The sequence below is a fragment of the Clarias gariepinus genome, chromosome 1 (assembly GCF_024256425.1).
Source record: "Clarias gariepinus isolate MV-2021 ecotype Netherlands chromosome 1, CGAR_prim_01v2, whole genome shotgun sequence".
NCBI lineage: Eukaryota > Metazoa > Chordata > Actinopteri > Siluriformes > Clariidae > Clarias > Clarias gariepinus.
This window is the reverse complement of record NC_071100.1, coordinates 19,139,818-19,159,119: the sequence shown is the minus strand read 5'-3', so window position 1 is coordinate 19,159,119 and position 19,302 is coordinate 19,139,818. Positions and strand designations below refer to the sequence as shown.

At 37.8% G+C, this 19,302-nt stretch overlaps 1 protein-coding gene across 1 annotated transcript in view; it reads left to right on the top strand.

Moving 5' to 3' along the window:
- The first annotated feature begins 988 nt into the window (after positions 1–988).
- LOC128520581 (leukocyte immunoglobulin-like receptor subfamily A member 2) overlaps positions 989–19,302 on the top strand; it is a 32,059-nt gene continuing 13,745 nt past the window's right edge. The window contains exons 1-5 of the mRNA XM_053494891.1: positions 989–1,034; positions 2,312–2,578; positions 4,880–5,173; positions 11,531–11,821; positions 15,979–16,245. Coding sequence (XP_053350866.1) covers positions 989–1,034; positions 2,312–2,578; positions 4,880–5,173; positions 11,531–11,821; positions 15,979–16,245 — 1,165 coding nt within the window. The remainder of the gene's footprint in view (positions 1,035–2,311; positions 2,579–4,879; positions 5,174–11,530; positions 11,822–15,978; positions 16,246–19,302) is intronic.

The window sequence follows — 19,302 nt, the reverse complement described above, 5'->3', positions numbered from 1 at the left end:
GTCATGACTCATTATTTCAGTGCCATGATGATTATAGTTGTAAACAGGAAGTTCACTATTAAAGGTAGTTAATATATATTTTTAATTTCTGCTTTGTTTGTGTCTCTGCTGGTGGTGGGATGGGGGTCGTTCTTCTCTTAATGTTTCAGGTCCCGCTCACTTCCGTGTGACACTTGGAAACTGATAGTTGGTTTTTATGCGTTCATCCTCGAGAAATAACCACAAGTTTTCACCCAGTTTAACTTGAACGCCCCTCATATATATTTTTTTCTCTTTCTGTTTTATATGTAGAGTTCCATGAATTTTTCCCCATAGTTGTCACACTTAAAACTTTAATGATAGAGATCTCATCTAGCAAATTTCTATATTACACAACGATAATCTAAATAAATCCAAACAGCGGTTTTAAACTGATGATTTTATTTTAATCCTACCTGGCCATATGGGAAAAAAGTAATTGCCCCTCTTGCTAAATGATGAATAAACTGTGATTAACCAAATGCATTTTGTATTTACTCGGGCTATCTGTGTGTAATATTAAAATTTGTTTGATCTCAATCATTTAAATGTGGAAAAATACACAATCAGTGGTAGGTGTTTCGCCTGCCATGCGGAAGGCCCGGGTTCGATTCCCAGCCAGTGCCCAAACCCCAGCCACTGGATGCAGTGCTGGTCCCAAGGCCGGATGAAATGGGAGTGTTGCGTCAGGAAGGGCATCCAGTGTAAAACCTGTGCCAAGTTGTAGTGCGGACTGGATATTCCGCTGTGTCGACCCCTTGCCGGGAGCAGCCGAAAGAACAACAACACAAAGAGACTAATATGGAGTAGTATCCAGTTAGGTGTGTGTGTCCATTCACTTGATGTTGAGAAGTCTGATAGTTTATATTAAACTGGTCATGTGCTCCTGAGTGCTTGATCATCATTTTTCAGATGGCAGAAGGGTAAAGAGTGTGTGAGGTGTGTGTGTGTGAGGTGTGTTCATGTGGTGATGGTCTTGGAGACCGTGATGTCACTGATGTCATGTTCTCCTCCAAGTTAGTGAAATCACCGTTAGTTACAGTCTCCCTGAACATGTGCCAGTCAGTGTGATCTAAACAGTCCTGATGTACAGAGACGCTCCTGCTGGGAAGTTTGGAGAACCTGACTAGAGGTGTGTGTGCTGGAATTAACATAACAGAGATGTGGTGTGAGTAGTGGAGATGAGGGCGGGGCTTTGTCTGGTACACGCCAGGAATGTGTGTGTAAATAAGATCCAGTGTGTTTTCTCCTCTCACTGCAAAGTACACATGATGATGGAGTTTAGGAAACACTGATCTGAGATCTGCATGGTTGAAATCTCCGGCAACGTTAACCAGTCCATGTGGGTGTGTATTATATGGTCAAGTACAGTAGCTCCTCCTTAGCTTAGCTCTTATTGTAGCGCGCAGTCTTTAACACTGTGTATACACTGTGACATCATCATTTACTGTAGTGCTGTAACAGTAAGCAGACGACTCACACACACACACACACACACACACACACTCCTCGTTCATACTCTGATGCAGCACTAAACACATCCACTATGGCAGTGACTCAGTAAGTCGTGTCACAGGTGTGTCTCTACACTGTATTCTCTCTACAGAGACAGAGACACTGCTGAGACGCTCTCGTCCTCCAGCTGCACACAGAGACACTGCAAAGTCTTTATGAAAAATATGTTTCTGAGTTGTAATGCATAAATTATTTAAAAAATACTCAGTTAAATGATTTAAAAGCCACTGTACTGTACTGAAAAAGAGAAACAATATCAACATTACAAAAAAATGAATGAAGTGTCTTTATTGAAAGAAAAAAGTTTTAGTTTTATAATGACGTGTTTGCAGTTAAACACTGCTCTATGTTTTGTCTTTTTCAGTGAAATTAAATGGGATTCATTGTACCATAATCAACAACTGCACATCAATCTGTTACAATAATCAGTTTAATAGCAACAGGGTCGGGTTAATTATCAGAGAAAGACTGATTTACTGATTAAATTAGTGTACGAGAGCAAACACACTGTAGTTTAGACACAGATAGTGTAGAAGATGTGAATTGTCAGTACAGTAAGATGATTATTTAGTGTTGAGTCTGTATTTAAATTGTGTTCTACATTTACTTCATCAGTAGTGATTGTTGTGTGACAGAGTTTAATTATTTACATGTGAACAGATTTACTGTATCTACACTCTCAATGGGAACAAACATGGAATTTAATTTTTAAAATGTTAATATTTGATTAAGTAATAGATGAAGCTGTGTATTTATTTTAGTTTATTCCCTCTTACAGAGATTAAACCTGTGGTGATTATAAAGCCTGATGCACAGCTGTACAGAGGAGAGAGAGTGACTTTCAGGTGTGACATACAGACAGGAGGAGACACTGAGTGGACATATGAGTGGTATAGAGACGGTCATGCAGCCTACCCACACCGCACAACACAGGAGTTGATTAGCTCAGTTAGAGACTCTGACGGAGGTAAATACACCTGCAGAGGGAGGAGAAGAGACTCTCAGCTCTCACAGATTAGTCATCCTCTTACACTCTCTGTATCAGGTGAGTGTGTGTGTGTGTGTGTGTGTGTGTGTGTGTCCCACAATTGTGTGTATAGTTTCTCTTGTGTGTGTGACCGCTCTGTTACGTGTGCTCATTATGTACATTTATTTATGTGTTTGTCTGTAAGGTGGCGACACTACACTGATTTATTCACTTTTAGACAAAACAAGTTTACAAAATATTATTTCTAAAGTTTCCCAATATGTCTTTCAGTAAAGATTTGCATTTTGTGTTCTATGTTCAAAAATTTTTGCTTCATACACACATTAAGATAAATTGATATAGAGAGATTAGAGAGTTACATCATCACATAGCAGTTATTGTCTGACTCTCACTTTGATATTATTGATGCTTTACATTTAATATCTCTATAGATTTTCATTCTCATCATTTAAATAACTTAAACATTTATAAACAATGTGACATTAGTCCTGAGGTGTTTAGTGTCATGACTGAGAGAGTAATAGTGTTTTACTGTAGAGGTGATTTGTGTAGTAAAGACCAGAGGTGTGGACTCGAGTCATGTGACTTGGACTCGAGTCAGACTCGAGTCATGAATTTGATGACTTTAGACTCGACTTGACAAAATATAAAAAGACTTGCAACTCGACTTGGACTTTAACATAAATAACTCGGACTTTCACTTGGACTTGCGCCTATTAACTTGTAAAGACTTGCTACTTCCCATAAAAAGCCCAAAGATAAAAAGTATGTAAACACGGTCCGCTCTATCTCTGTTTATGTGTCTGTGCGCGTGTGTGTGACAGAGCGCATGCGCGCATTCGGCACGACATCCAATCAAAGTACCATAGTCCAACACGTGACAAGAACGTGAACGCGCCAGTTCGCGAAATGATACTGAAGGTAGTTTCGTTTGGCTATAAAAAATTGTCTATATGCGCGGACCACTGAGCTTCTACAGAACGCAGTAAAGGTCAAAAAGGAAATTGTTAGCGTTTTTTAATCCCCTGACGAACTCTAGCCATCAGGATGTGTTTCCCTTGTTATCTTGGACATATTTAGAATGATGAACCTTGGCTGAGTCACGTGTAGGCTGTAAACATGTCAGTACATGCGTTGTATTGTTTATATTTAATCACTTGTATACACTACCCATGATTTGCTGATTTCTTTCATATGCAGTTTGGGTTTATTCAAATAATGTGACCTTGTGAATTGACATCACACGGAAAAAATGCTAATTATCGCGCATAATAATAATTATTATTATTATTATTTTATTATTATATTACATTATTATTATTTATTATTATATTATATTATAATTAAATATTATTATAATATTAAACTATTAAATATTATTAAATATTATATATATAATATTTAAGTATAATAATAATAATTATTATTATTATTATTATTATTATTAATTTATATATAATAATTATTATTATTACTATTATTATTATTAATGTCTTGAGACTGTATCTGACGGGTCTCTATTTTGGCATTATGGTTTTGCTGAAAAGGCATATTTGATATGAAATATCAGACAAAATACTGACATGTTTACAGCCTACAAGTGACTCAGCCGAGGTTCATCATTCTAAATATGTCCAAGATAACAAGGGAAACACATCCTGTTGGCTAGAGTTCGTCAGGGATTAAAAAACACTAACTGTCCTTTTTATTCTTTACCGCGCTCTGTAGAACCTCAGTGGTCCGCGCATAACCCTTCGTGGGCGAGCCTTCTCCTAAAGGCGCGTTCCCTGTGGCCTTTTCACGGGGGTGGGGCTAAAAAAACGCACCCTGATGGGGGAACCAACTTCGACACAGCACCGGATTGTTTGTATGAGGTAGCCTACGTGAGTGTATGACACAAGGTAGGGAGCAAAGTTCTTTAATGTTATGTGAAGAAAACAACGTTATTGTTTGTATGAAGTAGCCTACTTCATTGAGAATATGTGCTACCATTTTACATTGCTACTAGCATTTACTAACATTTGTATTTTTATGTATCTGAGCAATGTGCTTTCATAAAAAAAGGTTTGTTTAATAAATACAGATCTTACAACCATACATAATCTGTATACATTTTATTTTTCTGCTAAAAAGACTTGAAAAGACTCGAAAGTCAAACCGTACGACTTTGGACTTGACTTGAGACTTGTTGGCTTTGACTTGGGACTTGACTCGAGACTTGCCTGTCTTGACTCGGGACTTGACTCGGGACTTGAGGGCAATGAATTGAGACTTACTTGTGACTTGCCAAACAATGACTTTGTCCCACCTCTGGTAAAGACTACTTCACATTCTGATACTGTATTTAATTTCTAACAGAAAAACCCAAAGCTGTGATCACATCAAGTCCTAAAGGAGACGTCCTGACAGGAAACTCAGTGACTCTGACCTGTAGACTGAATGTGCAGTCTGATGGATGGAAGTTTTACTGGATCACACCCACACAGAGCACTGAGACTGAGACTGCAGCACAGTACTACTACTACTCCTACTCCCATTACTACATCAGACCAGTTAGTGTCTCTGATGGAGGTCAGTACAGGTGCTATGCTGGAAGAGGAGACCCAGTCTACTACACACACTACAGTGTTAAACTCTGGGTAAATGTTACTGGTGAGTAAGAGACTTTCTCTCAAGTGATTCTGTACAACACTAATGACACAAACAACATGTGATCAGCATCACAATACAGTAACATTTACACAGTTAGACACAGAGAAGTGTTTCCTGTAGATGATTGTATTAAAGTTAAAGAGAGACAGTGTGAGCACGGCTGAGCAGGGCCGGTGTGAGCTGAGCTGGAGATCAAGTGGAACAACACGAGTTTAGATTTAGTGGAAAATGTCACAAAAACTTGAAACACGCTTAAAAACCTACTCAGAGGCTGTTTAATGGTCTTTATAAAGTTACTGCTTCAGAAACATCACCATGCTCGAGTGGAGAGTCTGAGTGTGAATGAGTGAAGAGGACCAGGGTCGAGATTTTATACTGAACACCTGAGTGTAAGAGACTGTAGAGTCTGAGAGAATGAGAGAGATTAGAGTGTGTGTGAGGAGTTCTTGAATAATAACAGGTGTGTGTGTGTGTGTGTGTGTGTGTGTGTGTGCGTTCATACATATGCATACAGACACTTAGTTATAGTTATTAACCATACACTACATGTACCTTATGTAAAAATAGTAAAAAATGTCACCAGATTTAGATCGGAATAATAATCAGAGTGTTAAGAGCAACTCTCTTGCATAACATGTGTGATGGGTGGAAATTGTTTCTCATTTAGTGAGCTGTCTAATCAGGAAGCATATGCAAGTTCCTGTAGCAATGTTGTTTTTTGTGTCAGATTAAACCTGATTTGTGACAGAGAGATTAGAGAGTCAGTGTCTATAAGGAGGCGGCACGGTGGTGTAGTGGTTAGCACTAGGGTTAGGGTTCGATTCCCGGTCAGGCTCGATTCCCGTTTCTGTGTGCATAAAGTTTGCATGTTCTCCCTGTGCTTGGTGGGTTTCCTCCGGGTACTCTGGTTTCCTCCCACAGTCCAAAGACCTGCTAATTGGCATTCTCAAATTGCCCGTTTTGTGTGTGTGTGTGCCCTGTGATGGATTAGCACACTGTCCAGGGTGTACCCCGCCTCATGCCCTACGTCTTCTGGGATAGACTCCAGGTCCCTCACGACCTTGAATACAGAATAAAGCGGTATAGAAGATGAGTTAGAGTGAGTGTCTGTAAGAACATATCGACTGATAACTGCTGTGTGTGTTTCTCACACTAGGGTTGCTAACTCCTTGAAACTGAAATAATGAAAATTAAGTGGATGTTTTTTTTTTTTTTTACTTTCTGGGTGGTGTTATGATATTGAATATTTGTTTTCTCGACTTTGTATTTGTGTCTCTGCTGCTGGTGGGATGGGGACGTGTCTTCTCTTAATGTTCCAGGTCCTGCCCACTTTAGTGTGCCACTTCCTGAAACCGATTGGTTGATCCCACTTACTGCTTGACGATTGTTTAAACAGGAGACACAGAGGCTCACTTAATCACCTTCAGACTACAGGGGTTCGTTCTTCGTACGTCGCTAATTCAGTTAGCTGGATTTAATTGTTCTGGATTTGTCCTGATCTTGGATTGTTTCGTTCTTCGATGCGCTTCTAGTATTTGTAGTCATAGCAACATATCCGTAAGCTTGAACCTGCTCGGGAGCAGGTTTATTTCATGTAAACAGGATTTAGCCTGCGCTACTGGCGGGTTATGATTGGTTGAAATGGCGAGATCACATCTAATTGGTTAAAGAGCATGACTGACTCTAGTAGAAAAAAAAGTATATGCCCCCTGCCATGGACTCCCCCCCACCAACAGACATAATCGCTATCAAATATTATATATGAACATGAATTCCTAGGTTTATTATTATCAAATATGATATTACTATTCTAATAAACCCTAGGCACGAGACAGCCGTCAAGACCATTAATACAAATTCTTGTATAATGTTTATTTTGTAACACATTTATTTTTCAGGGGTTTGTCATAAAAATATGCAAAAAAATATTTATATATATCAAAAATAAATATTTTATAATGATAAATTGGACGAAACTAATTTTATTATAAAATAAACAATATAAAAGTATACATAATAATTCTATTTTTTCATATACAACATATTTATTTTCATATTGCTTATTTTATTTTATTGTCATTCATGTAATTTGTAATTTGTAAACCATTAACTTATGAATTTATGTTCTAATATAATATTATATGTCATAATATAATTATGTAGGGGGGGGGCAATCCATGGCAGGGAGGCATTTCAGCGCATAACACGTGTTACAAAAAAAAGTTGAGCCGCTCTTTTTCCATTTCCCAACTAATCGGAGGGCTTGTGATCAGTGTTTCTACTGTCGATGCATATCACCTTTTAAACCAACGCACGAACGCGCAATAATCCTAGACAACTCAATCCAGCTCTACTAATCATCAACAACAGGTGAGCTCGAAGAACCGTATTAGCCGGATCGTAATTAGCACAATGATCTCATCTTAGATGTGTCAGTTTATCTCGGATGTGTCAAGCGACGTACGGAGAACAGACCCCAGGACTGAAGACCATGTGTTTGCTTATGTCATATTCTATGATTGTTATGAAAATTATCCTGTGTTTGACCCCTTGCTACGTACGTTTTCTGACTATGCTTTCATTTCCCCTTTTAGATAATTGCTTGGTATTTAATAGACTTTCCCGTGTATGACCATTTGCTTGTTTTGTATTCGCCCTTCTTTGGTTTTGGTTGCTTTGTTTTGTAAATACATTTTGTATATATTTGTATATAATTATGTATTTAGTTGCTTAGTAGGACGTCAACACCATTTTCTTTATACTTTGTTTCTCCTGGTTTTGTGGTTAGTAGAAGAGTAAGGGTAGTATGTTGTAGTCCAGTTTCTGTTCTTTTGGTGCAGCTTACAGTAGGTATTTCACTTCGGGACTAGCTAGAGAGAATTTTGCTTATTATTTTGGCCTTGTCGCTTCCGTAGGTTACAGGCCCCTTTTTGAGGATTTGTTAATTTACTTTTGTAAATAAACACTAAGGAAACACACTTTTTAGTTTTACCCCTATTTATTTATTTTTCACCTATTCTTCCTCTTCTTTTTTGTCCTGATATGGCCCGACCTAGACCAACACGTGACAGAATTGAACGATTAGTCCGGTGCTTTCTCCCGGTCTGTCCCATTTGTTTTAGTGCTCTTGTGTGTTTGTCTGGCGGCATTTCTCTTTGTGATTGGGGAGTGTTTAGTTTTATCCTACAAATAGCAATGTTTAATCTTAAGCAGTTTATAATTTGTGAGAGCTGTTTGAGCATTGCCGTAAAGATGACTTATTGTTACTTGCTGATTTTTATCACATTTTAGTGTCCCAGAGTGCTACTACACGCGATGTTAAGAAGCTGATAAACGTTGAGCTGCTTGAACAGCGCATTATTCTTGTGCATTCCAAGGCAGGTGTTGCACCACACTCAGGTGATCCGGGGGATTTGGCTGTGGTGGAGGCTGGCGCCAGGTCCTGGGGTCCCACACACATAGATCGTATAGCTCGCGCTACAGTTAAAACAACTAGACTTAGAGTTACAGTAAGTTAATATCAGTATAAAGCTCAGCAGCTACAGTTCAAACTCTTGGAGCTGGAAACTAAAATGAAATACGACTGAAAGAGCTGGAGCTGGGGTTGACCTCGAGGTTTAGGCCTGCTTCCAGTGCACCTGTGTCTCCTGTACCTGTTCACGTCTGTGTCTGCACCCTGTGCCCGTATGTGAGTTATCGCCTGTGCTAGGACTCGACCTGTCTGTGAGTTCCCCTGGTTTCGAAGTTAGTAAGCACTGTTGCTTTGGTGTCTATGTTTAGGGAAAGTAAGGTGGACACTTATGTCCCTGTGATTGAGCGCATCCCTGCCAGTCTGCAGTGGCCTAGAAGTGTTTGGTCCTTATTGGTACAGTTCACGTTTATTAATAAAGCTCAGGAAGTGTGTTCTGCCTTAACACTAGAACAATAGAAGTGTGGATTATGAGACTGTTAAATTAGATGTGTTATGGTTATATAAACTGATCAGTTAAAAGGACTGGTATTGTTAGAAGAGTTTAAAGATTGTCAGACAGCTCCATTACATACAATTTATCTTAACTGTAATATAGTGTCTGGCTCTCTTAAGGTTGCAGTCCGTCCTCAGTTGCCAGTTACAGGAGTTTCACGTTCTGTATTTTGGGTAATGATTTAGCTGGTGATAAGGTTTTTCACTTGCCTATTGTAACTGACGTTCCTGAGATGAATGAAAGTGATGTCACATGAGTTTCCATCTGTTTTTAGCACCTGTGTGGGGACATACTCAGGCTTGTAAAATGAAGAATGCTGAGAATTTTTTCAGATTCGTTCACGTGTAGTGACAATCCAGTGTTTGAAGATGAGAATTTGTCCCCCAGTTTGTTACAAAATTAGATCTGTTAAAAGGTTACTGGCAAGTTCCTCTCACACCACGTGCATCTGGAATCTCTGCCTTCATTGTCCGTGACAGTTTCCATCAGTATACCGTGATGGCATTAGCCAACAGAAATGCACCTGACACATTTCAGCGTCTGATGACGCAGGTTCTTGGTGATGTAGTAGTATTTTCTGATACTTTCCATGCACATGTTCGTACTGTGTATTTTCTCGCCTTCCGAAAGCTTCTTTAACATTAAACTTAGCAAAATGTGAATTTGGTCATGCCACCATTGTGTACCTTGTGATAAACAGGTCGGACAAGGTACAGTTCACCCACTAGGTGCCAAATTTAAGGCAACTGTTACACAAAACAAAAAGAGAACTTGGACGCTTTCTCGGCATGGCAGGCTATTACAGAAGCTTTTGAAATTTTTCTCTGATGTTATTTTGCAAGCAATGTCTCGTGCGATGGTGTTTAATCGTGCAAGGTTTTAACATGAACATTAGGTATAAGAAAGGGTCTGAAAATGTCATGGCTGATTCATTATTTCAGTGCCATGATGATTATAGTTGTTAACAGGAAGTTTGCTATTAAAGGAGGTAGTGTTATGATATTGGATATATATTTGTATTCTCTGCTTTGTTTGTGTCTCTGCTGGTGGTGGGGTGGAGGTGTTTATTCTCTTAATGTTTCAGGTCCCGCCCACTTCTGTGTGACACTTGGAAATTGATTGGTTGCTCACCTGCTCTACCGTTGTTGATCCCGGCTACTGCGGGTTTTTACGTGTTCATTCTCAAATAATAACCTCACGTTTTCACTGGGTTTAACTTGAACGCCCCTCATATATGGCAGAAGGGTAAAGAGTGTGTGTGTATGTGTGTGTGTTCATGTGCTGATGGTCTTGGAGACAGTGATGTCACTGATGTACTTGCTGATGTAGATAGTCACTGATGTCATATTCTCCTCCAAGTTAGTGGAATCACCGTTAGTTACAGTCTGCCTGTGTGTGTGCTGGAATTAACATATAACTTACACATGTAAGATGTGGTGTGAGTAGTGGAGATAAGGGTGGGGCTTTGTCTGGTACAGTACATGCTGGGAATGTTTGTGTAAATAAGATCCAGTGATCCGGGGGATGAGAGTTTTCTCCTCTCACTGCAAAGTCCACATGATGATGGAGTTTAGGAAACACTGATAATAATAATAATAATAATAATAATAATAATAATATGATTGTCAAGATCTCCACCATGATTTCCCAGTATAAGAAGACGAGATCTTGAGCCCTGAATAGTGTTTTATTTTATATATGAACACAGATGTGTAGATTTAACACAATGTTTATAATCATCATGTGTAAAGGAAAACTATCAGTAAACACAGAGAGCTTTACACCTCAGTTCAATCAGGAATTTCATTATGGCGACATCGTGTTAAATACAGATTGTATAGGAGACGTACGGTGGCCCAGAAGGGCAAGACACATCTCTCTCAGTGTGTGTGTGTGTGTGTGTGTGTGTGTGTCCCTCAATTGTGTGTATTGTTTCTCTTGTGTGTGTGACACTCTGTTACGTGTGCTCATTATGTACATTTATTTATGTGTTTGTCTGTAAGGTGGCGACACTACACTGATTTATTCACTTTTAGACAAAACAAGTAAAAAAATATTATTTCTAAAGTTTCCCAATATGTCTTTCAGTAAAGATTTGCATCTTGTGTTCTATGTTCCTGAAATAATTTTTACTTCATACACACATTAAGATAAATTGATATAGAGAGATTAGAGAGTTACATCATCACATAGCAGTTATTGTCTGACTCTCACTTTGATATTATTGATGCTTTACATTTAATATCTCTATAGATTCAATTTAAATAACTTAAACAACGTGACATTAGTGCTGATGTGTTTAGTGTCGTCACTGAGAGAGTAATAGTGTTTTACTGTAGAGGTGATTTGTGTAGTAAAGACTACTTCACATTCTGATACTGTATTTAATTTCTAACAGAAAAACCTCAACCTGAACTCACATCAAGTCCTAAAGGAGACGTCCTGAAAGGAAACTCAGTGACTCTGACCTGTAGACTGAATGTGCAGTCTGCTGGATGGAAGTTTTACTGGATCACACCCACACAGAGCACTGAGACTGAGACTGCAGCACAGTACTACTACTCCCGCTACACCATTAGATCAGTTAGTGTCTCTGATGGAGGTCAGTACAGGTGCAGAGCTGGAAGAGGAAACCCAGTCTACTACACACACTACAGTGATGCACTCTGGGTAAATGTTACTGGTGAGTAAGAGACTTTCTGTTAAGTGATTCTGTACAACACTGAACATGTGAGCAGCGTCACAGTATAGCAACATTTACACAGATACACACAGACTCTTTTAGCTAAATTTCTCTTTCATCAAGAAACTTTGAAAAAAAAAAAGTGTCAGTCACTGCCCAAATATCGTTTTTTTTTTTTACTTTTAGTTCCCTTTCAAAGGCTACACTCGATGCTGCGTGAAAACACCATGGGAAACATCTTGTCATGTTGCCGGTTGTGAAGCATGTGTGTATCAAACACGCCAAATTTTGGCTTATATAACCTCGGTCGGGTGACGTCATCTGTGAGACGCACCTGCAGTAGGGCAATCTCTACACTTTACTGCTTCGAATGAAGTGCTTGCGCGCGCCCCGCATTCCTTGAGAAGCACCGGGCCGCGGCGCATTTCTGGGGCTTAAAACGCGTGTATCCAGAAGAGCTGTGGGAGACGGATTTAAAACTCCTATCTCTCACTCCCTCGTTGGATCGGGAAATCCCTCTGTCCGCTCGCAAGTGTACGCTGCGCTTCTTGCACAAGTTGCCTGTTTAAAGGCTATGATATGACCTCTATCAAAATCATAACAGGCTAAAATTAAACGCTATTGTTCTTTCTAATGCGTTTTAGTAATGCAGCCAACATAATCCTTCATATTAAAATCCCATTCTTTTCCTGTAAAATATTGATATTACAAATATTTCTTTCTAAACATTCTACTGCGTTGCCACGGGTTACTGACGTCATCCTCGCGCGTTTGAGCCATGGTCGTGGCTAAAAGGGATATATAGCTCCGACCGGGGTGTTATGCACTAAAATGCCCCCCTGCCATGGATTGCCACATAATCGCTATCAAATATTGTATTAGAATATAAATTCATAAGTTAATGGTTTACAAATTACAAATTACATGAGACAATAAAATAAAATAAGCAATATGAAAATAAATATGTTGAATATGAAAAAAATAGATTTTTTTTCATATACTGTACAGCATGTATACTTTTGGATTGTTTATTTTATAATAAAAATAGTTTACTTTAATTTTTCATCATGAACAATATTGTGGCGTGGGTGGGGTTTGAGTAACAACCATCATGCTTTGCGGGAGGGATTGTTATGTGTTCACCGTGTTGGGGAAAGGTGTTTGGGGTAGTGGTTTCGGCCAGGGTGGGTGTGTGTGTGTGGGTAGATGTCTGTTGTAATTAGTGTGGATGTGTCTTTATGGAGGTTGGATGTGCTGTTTTGTGCTGGTGATCAATAAAATGCTCCCAGCCATTTGCATTGGGCAGCCAGGAAGCTCACTCGTCTCTCCAAGTTCCTGCTTAGCGGTGAAAAACGCTACAATATTTATTTTTATTATATATAAATGCTTATTTGTATATTCATGACAAAGCCCTTAAAAATAAATGTGCCACAAAATATACATTATACAAGAAGTTGTATTCATGGTCTTGACGGCTGTCACATAACTAGGGTTTATTATAATATTAATATCATATTTGATAAAAATAAACCTATGAATTTATGTTCTACTATAATATTTGATAGCGATTATGTATGGTAGGCAATCCATGGCAGGGGGGCATTTTAGCGCATAACACCGGAAACAAACAATGAAATGAATTGTTATACCCATTGGATCATTTTTCTGTAATACAAAAAGTTTTATTGTTGTACAGTGAGAGAGAAAAAAAAACGTTAGATTGATGTGCGCATGCCCAATAGAGCTCAAGCTGTATTCCTCCTAGCCTCAACTGTATTAAACCCATAATCAAAATCAAATTACAATTATTTAAAGAATATAGTACCACAAGCTGTTCATAAAATGTTTAATGTAATTTTAATATCTTTGGAATACTATTAACTTTGTATTGGTTAAACAAGACCAAAAAAAGTTACAGAATTAGTCATTCAGAATGTTTTGAACTGACAGTTGTTTTCTGTAGTTTTACTAAGTGCAACTACGTTAAAAAGTATAAACATTCTTGTTTATACTGTTTTATATTTCTCTTTAAAATGTCACTTTACTCAACTAAAATAAGCACACTTGCACTATTCTTATTGCACTGTTCCATTTTTCACCATATCAGCCTTCTGTGTTGTAATCTGTCCCTTTTTGCAGAACAGTAACTCAATTATCTTACCTCTGTTGTTCTCCAAGTTCTCCAGTGTTATTTAAGTTTTTTTTTTAGGTTTTTAAAAAGTTTTTAGTGTTATTTGTAACAAGGGTTGAGAGAAATGTAATTTCAATTCTCTATATGTATGCACTGTACATGTAGCAGAATTGACAATAATGTTGACTTTGACATTCCCTGATAAGGACAAATATTAGATTAGATTAGATTCAACGTTATTGTCGTTACACATGTACAAGTAAAAGACAACGAAATGCAGTTTAGGTCTAACCAGAAGTGCAGTTAGCAGAAAGTGCAGGATAAAGGTATAAAGTCTACTACACAAACTACAGTGATGCACTCTGGGTAAATGTTACTGGTGAGTAAGAGACTTTCTGTTAAGTGATTCTGTACAACACTGAACATGTGAGCAGCGTCACAGTATAGCAACATTTACACAGATACACACAGACGCTTTTAGCTAAATTTCTCTTTCATCAAGAAACTTTGAAAAAGAAAAAGTGTCAGTCACTGCCCAAATATAGTTTTTTTTTTTTTTTACTTTTAGTTCCCTTTCAAAGGCTACACACGATGCTGCGTGAAAACACCATGGGAAACATCTTGTCATGTTGCCGGTTGTGAAGCATGTGTGTATCAAACACGCCAAATTTTGGCTTATATAACCTCGGTCGGGTGACGTCATCTGATGAGACGCACCTGCAGGTTATAAATAGGAGTGAACCGGAAACATTCCTCAGATTAATTTGTCTGAACGGACGTCCTGTCACATAGGCAGTGCGGCATTGGGACGCAGCATCTCGTTCCCGCCTTTTCAGGAAACAGGGTTACAGCAAAGTAACCCGAGACGTTCCCTTTCAAAGACTACACTGTATTCACTTATTCACCTCTCCGAGGTGCTTATGTTACCATGGTAACGCATGAAGGTAGTGACGTTGCAGGTTGTTCCGAATGGTGGAATTTTGTGGAGTGAAGTTTTCTTAACAGAGAAACTCCCTGCACATGGAGTAGGGTGTAGGGTGTAGGGTGTAGGGAGTAGGGTGTAGGGTGTAGTGATTCAATGTCTATGGACTTTGGCCGATTCATTCTCCCTGATTAGTAATAGTGTTTTTTTTAAACAGACCGTTATTGGACAGTTTAGAAGACAGCGGGTGATTTATTTATCACCACAGCAGTGTGTGGTATGGAGGGTCAGAACAATGTTTGAATTTCCGATTCTGTTTAGATCAAACGGAGGGAGTCACATAGGATTCTGTTGAGTCGGAAAGTTTTGAAAATAAATGTTTCTGAGTTGTACTGAATAAATTACGCAAAAAATTAGTACTTCTGGTAACTTTGTCACACTCGCTCCTTTCTATTTCTATGCAAATCCCAGGAGTGTACATTAGGTTTTTTGTTTCCATCTGAAAACTGGTCTGTCTTATACTATATTTATTTCTTTACAGCGGTGCATATATTCTCCTGTAATGTTATTTATTTATTATTTTTAAAGTTATATATGGAAATACTGAATGATTTTGTACATTCAGACAGAATAAACATATATAACAAAATTGGTACAGCATATAATAAAACAATATATGCCTAAGACTTTTGCACAGTACTGTATAAGGTTTTATTAAACAGATGCAAATTTTCCCCTTTCCCTCTACAAGCATTAAACATTGTGTCCTGATTCCTTAAGTAGTAACACGTCCTGTAGACCGTATCCAGATAAATATACATTCAAACAGCTTGTGGATCTCTTATGTTTAAAAGCAAACCATTTGGACACTCTTCTTCGTAAACCTAACACGATACTGTAGTGTGATTTAGTGTCGAGTCTGTATTTAAAATTGTGATCTACATTTACTTCATCAGTAGTGATTGTTGTGTGACAGAGTTTAATCATTTACATGTGAACAGATTTACTGTATCTACACTCTCAGTGGGAACAATCTTCTTTTGTGTGTGTGTGTGTGTGTGTGTGTGTGTGTGTGTGTGTGTGTGTGTGCGTGTGTGTATACAGAGAGTCCTAAACCAGTGGCAGCTATAAAGCCTTATACACAGGCGGTCTGGGGAGAGAGACTGAATTTTAGTTGTACCATACAGGACGGAAGAGACACTGAGTGGACATACAGCTGGTATAGAGACGGTGTAAGTGTCTACTCATCCCTCACAACACAGGAGTTTACAGTCTCAGACGGGGGTAAATACACCTGCAGAGGGACGAGGAGAAGAGACTCTCAGTACTCACAGTTTAGTGATCCTGTTACACTCTCTGTATCAGGTGAGTGTGTGTGTGTGTGTGTGTGTGTGTGTGTGTGTGTGTGCTCTTCCCTATAAATATAAATATTGTCCAATTTTAGATTTTGTTTCAAAAAAAAGTCTCATTATGATGACTGTGTATATTGTTCTTTTTGTCTGTTTACTTTCAATTTTCACGTCCTAATTTTAATGTAACCAATACTTTCTGTGTTCATCTCCTCAGCTATTATAATTCAATTGTTAAAAAAAATATATTATTATTATATATTTTTTTTATTTAGAGTTGGGAAGAACTAGTCATCTTCAGCTAATAGAACACCTGGTTTCATGGTCATGGTTTTGCATGTCTGAATAATAATAATAATAATAATAATAATAATAATAATAATAATAATAGTAATACAACTATTTTAATGTAGTGCTTTTAAAGTAAATATTTAAATGACTGGACTTTTTTTTTTAAAAACAACAATAATTTGTACAGCACAGTATTCATTAAATATAGAAAAAAAATAGAAAAGCAGAAACACAGTACAGTGAGCTTTACACTTCAGTTCAATTATTAGTTTCATTTTGCAGATAATCTACTGCATATAAAAATCACATTAAATAAAGCAGTAAAAGTGTTTTAAACATGTCTTTAGTACACACATACTGTGGGTTTGTACATTTGTCCACATAAACCACATAATACTGATGAGTAGAAGAATCACATCATGTAGAGACGTGCTGTTGGTCTAAACTTTAATATAATTCCTTTTGTAGCAAATCAAAAATTCTAATTCTAATTTAATTTGTCACATACACAGTCATACACAGTATGGTATGCAGTGAAATGCTTACACGATTGCCCATGACCTTTAGGTAGGATAAAAATAAAAATATTCTGTACAAATAAAGATATTCTGTACAATATAGAAAAATATAGAATATATAGAAATTTAGTGTAAATAAAGAAAAATGAAGAAAAATGACTGGGTGGTGTGCAAATATGCGTGAAAGTGTCTTATTATAGTGACTTTTGTGTTAGTTAGGACTGAGCTGTTTTCGTGACTTTGCTCAGAAAAGGTTGTGCACAGTTTTCCAGGAATTGGTTCTAGTTTTAATTTACTATGATACACTAATAAATCACTTTAATAACATAATGTACAGTAGATGCACAGGGGTTGGACAATGAAACTGCCTGGTTTTAGACCACAATAATACATTAGTATAGTGTACAGCCTCCTTTTGTGGCCAATACAGCATTAGTTCGTCTTGGGAATGACAGATACAAGTCCTGCACAGGGGGCAGAGGGATTTTAAGTCATTTATCTTGCAGAATAGTGGTCAGGTCACATGATGCTGGTGGAGGAAAACGTTTCCTGACTCGGTCCTCTGAAACACCCCAAAGTGGCTCAATAATATTTAGATCTGGTGACTGTGCAGGCCATAAGAGATGTTCAACTTCACTTTCATGTTCATCAAACCACTCTGTCACCAGTCTTGCTGTGTGTATTGGTGCATTATTATCCTGTTACAGGGCACCGCCTTCAGGATACAATGTTTCAACCATTGGGTGCACATGGTCGTCCAGAATGATTTGGTAGTCCTTGACAGTGAGGCGCCCAATGTATTAGCCCTAGGGAATGCCATGATAGTGCAAACCATCACTGCTCCACCCTCATGCTTCACTCTGGGCATGCTACAGTCTGTGTGGTACGCTTCTTTGGGGCTTCTCCACACTGTAACTCTCCCGGATGTGGGAAAGTGTATGGATGTGTATTTTTTGTAGAACTGATTAGTGCAGTAATAATTACATTTCTCCTGATCTGTGCGTCTCATTTAAAACAAAGAAACCTAAAGCTGAACTCGCATCAAGCCATAAAGGAGACGTCCTGACAGGAAACTCAGTGACTCTGAGCTGTACACTGAAGCTGCAGCCTGCTGAATGGAAGTTTTACTGGGTCACACCCACACAGAGTAACGAGACTGAGACTAAAACATTACATTACTTTATCAGATCAGTTAGTGTCTCTGATGGAGGTCAGTACAGGTGCAGAGCTGGAAGAGGAAACCCAGTCTACTACACAAATGACAGTGATGCACTCTGGGTAAATGTTATTGGTGAGTACGTGACTGCACTGGACAAAACAATAGTGTTTGGTAGTAACACACTGTAAGTTGTATTTAAACAGTTAGAGAGATTTAATAAACTTTCCATGGGATCATACTGTGGGTTGAATAAGCAGCTAAGTAGAAAAAAATATTGTATTACATTGGGGTCAGTCTCCCACCTTTTTTTTTTTTTTTTTTTTTGAAGAAATCCACCTTCTGCAATATATAATTTCTAGAATACAGTATCATCTATAATTAGTTTAATCCTACATGTAAAAGGTGATCCAATTGCTCAACCAAGGTCTCTCTTGGAAACCTAAGTCACCAAATGTTACCCAGAACAGATAGTTTAATAGATAAATAGTCAGTATTTGGTGTGACAATGACTTGAGGACGCTTTATTCTCAGGTACAATTTGTATAGTTTTATAAGGAAATAAGTTTTTGAATAAGTTTTACTGATCATCCCACAGAACTGTTGCTTCTGCTTGTTTTTCCAGGCAAAACCCAGCAGCTTCTATTTAGTTTTTTATCGAATAGCGGTCACTTATATAGTATCCTGCTTAATTTTCTGGCATACAAATATTTTTCTGTAACTTTTAATTTTGTGGTGGAATACTGAGGTTTTTTTTCTGACTCAATGATAATAATAAAGATAATTAAAAAATATAATTAAGTTCATAAAATAGTTTTTTAAAATCTATAACAGTCTTTACTAAAAACACAGGGTGCCTTAGACTTTACTGTACATGATGCCTTTTATTCCAATCAACTTTTACTAGAATTATTTATAAAATATTGGCCTCCATGTAAACACGTCTACTGAAAGAATATAGGAATGTAAGATTGTGCGTGCATGTAGACCGTGCAGTGAAAAGTAAGTAATATACGTTTAAGTTTTTTGTTATTTAGCCTTGGTGCAAATTTAGATCCTTAATTATTGTCCTTGTTTGTATCTTTTATGCTCTATGTACAGTTTAATCTACTAT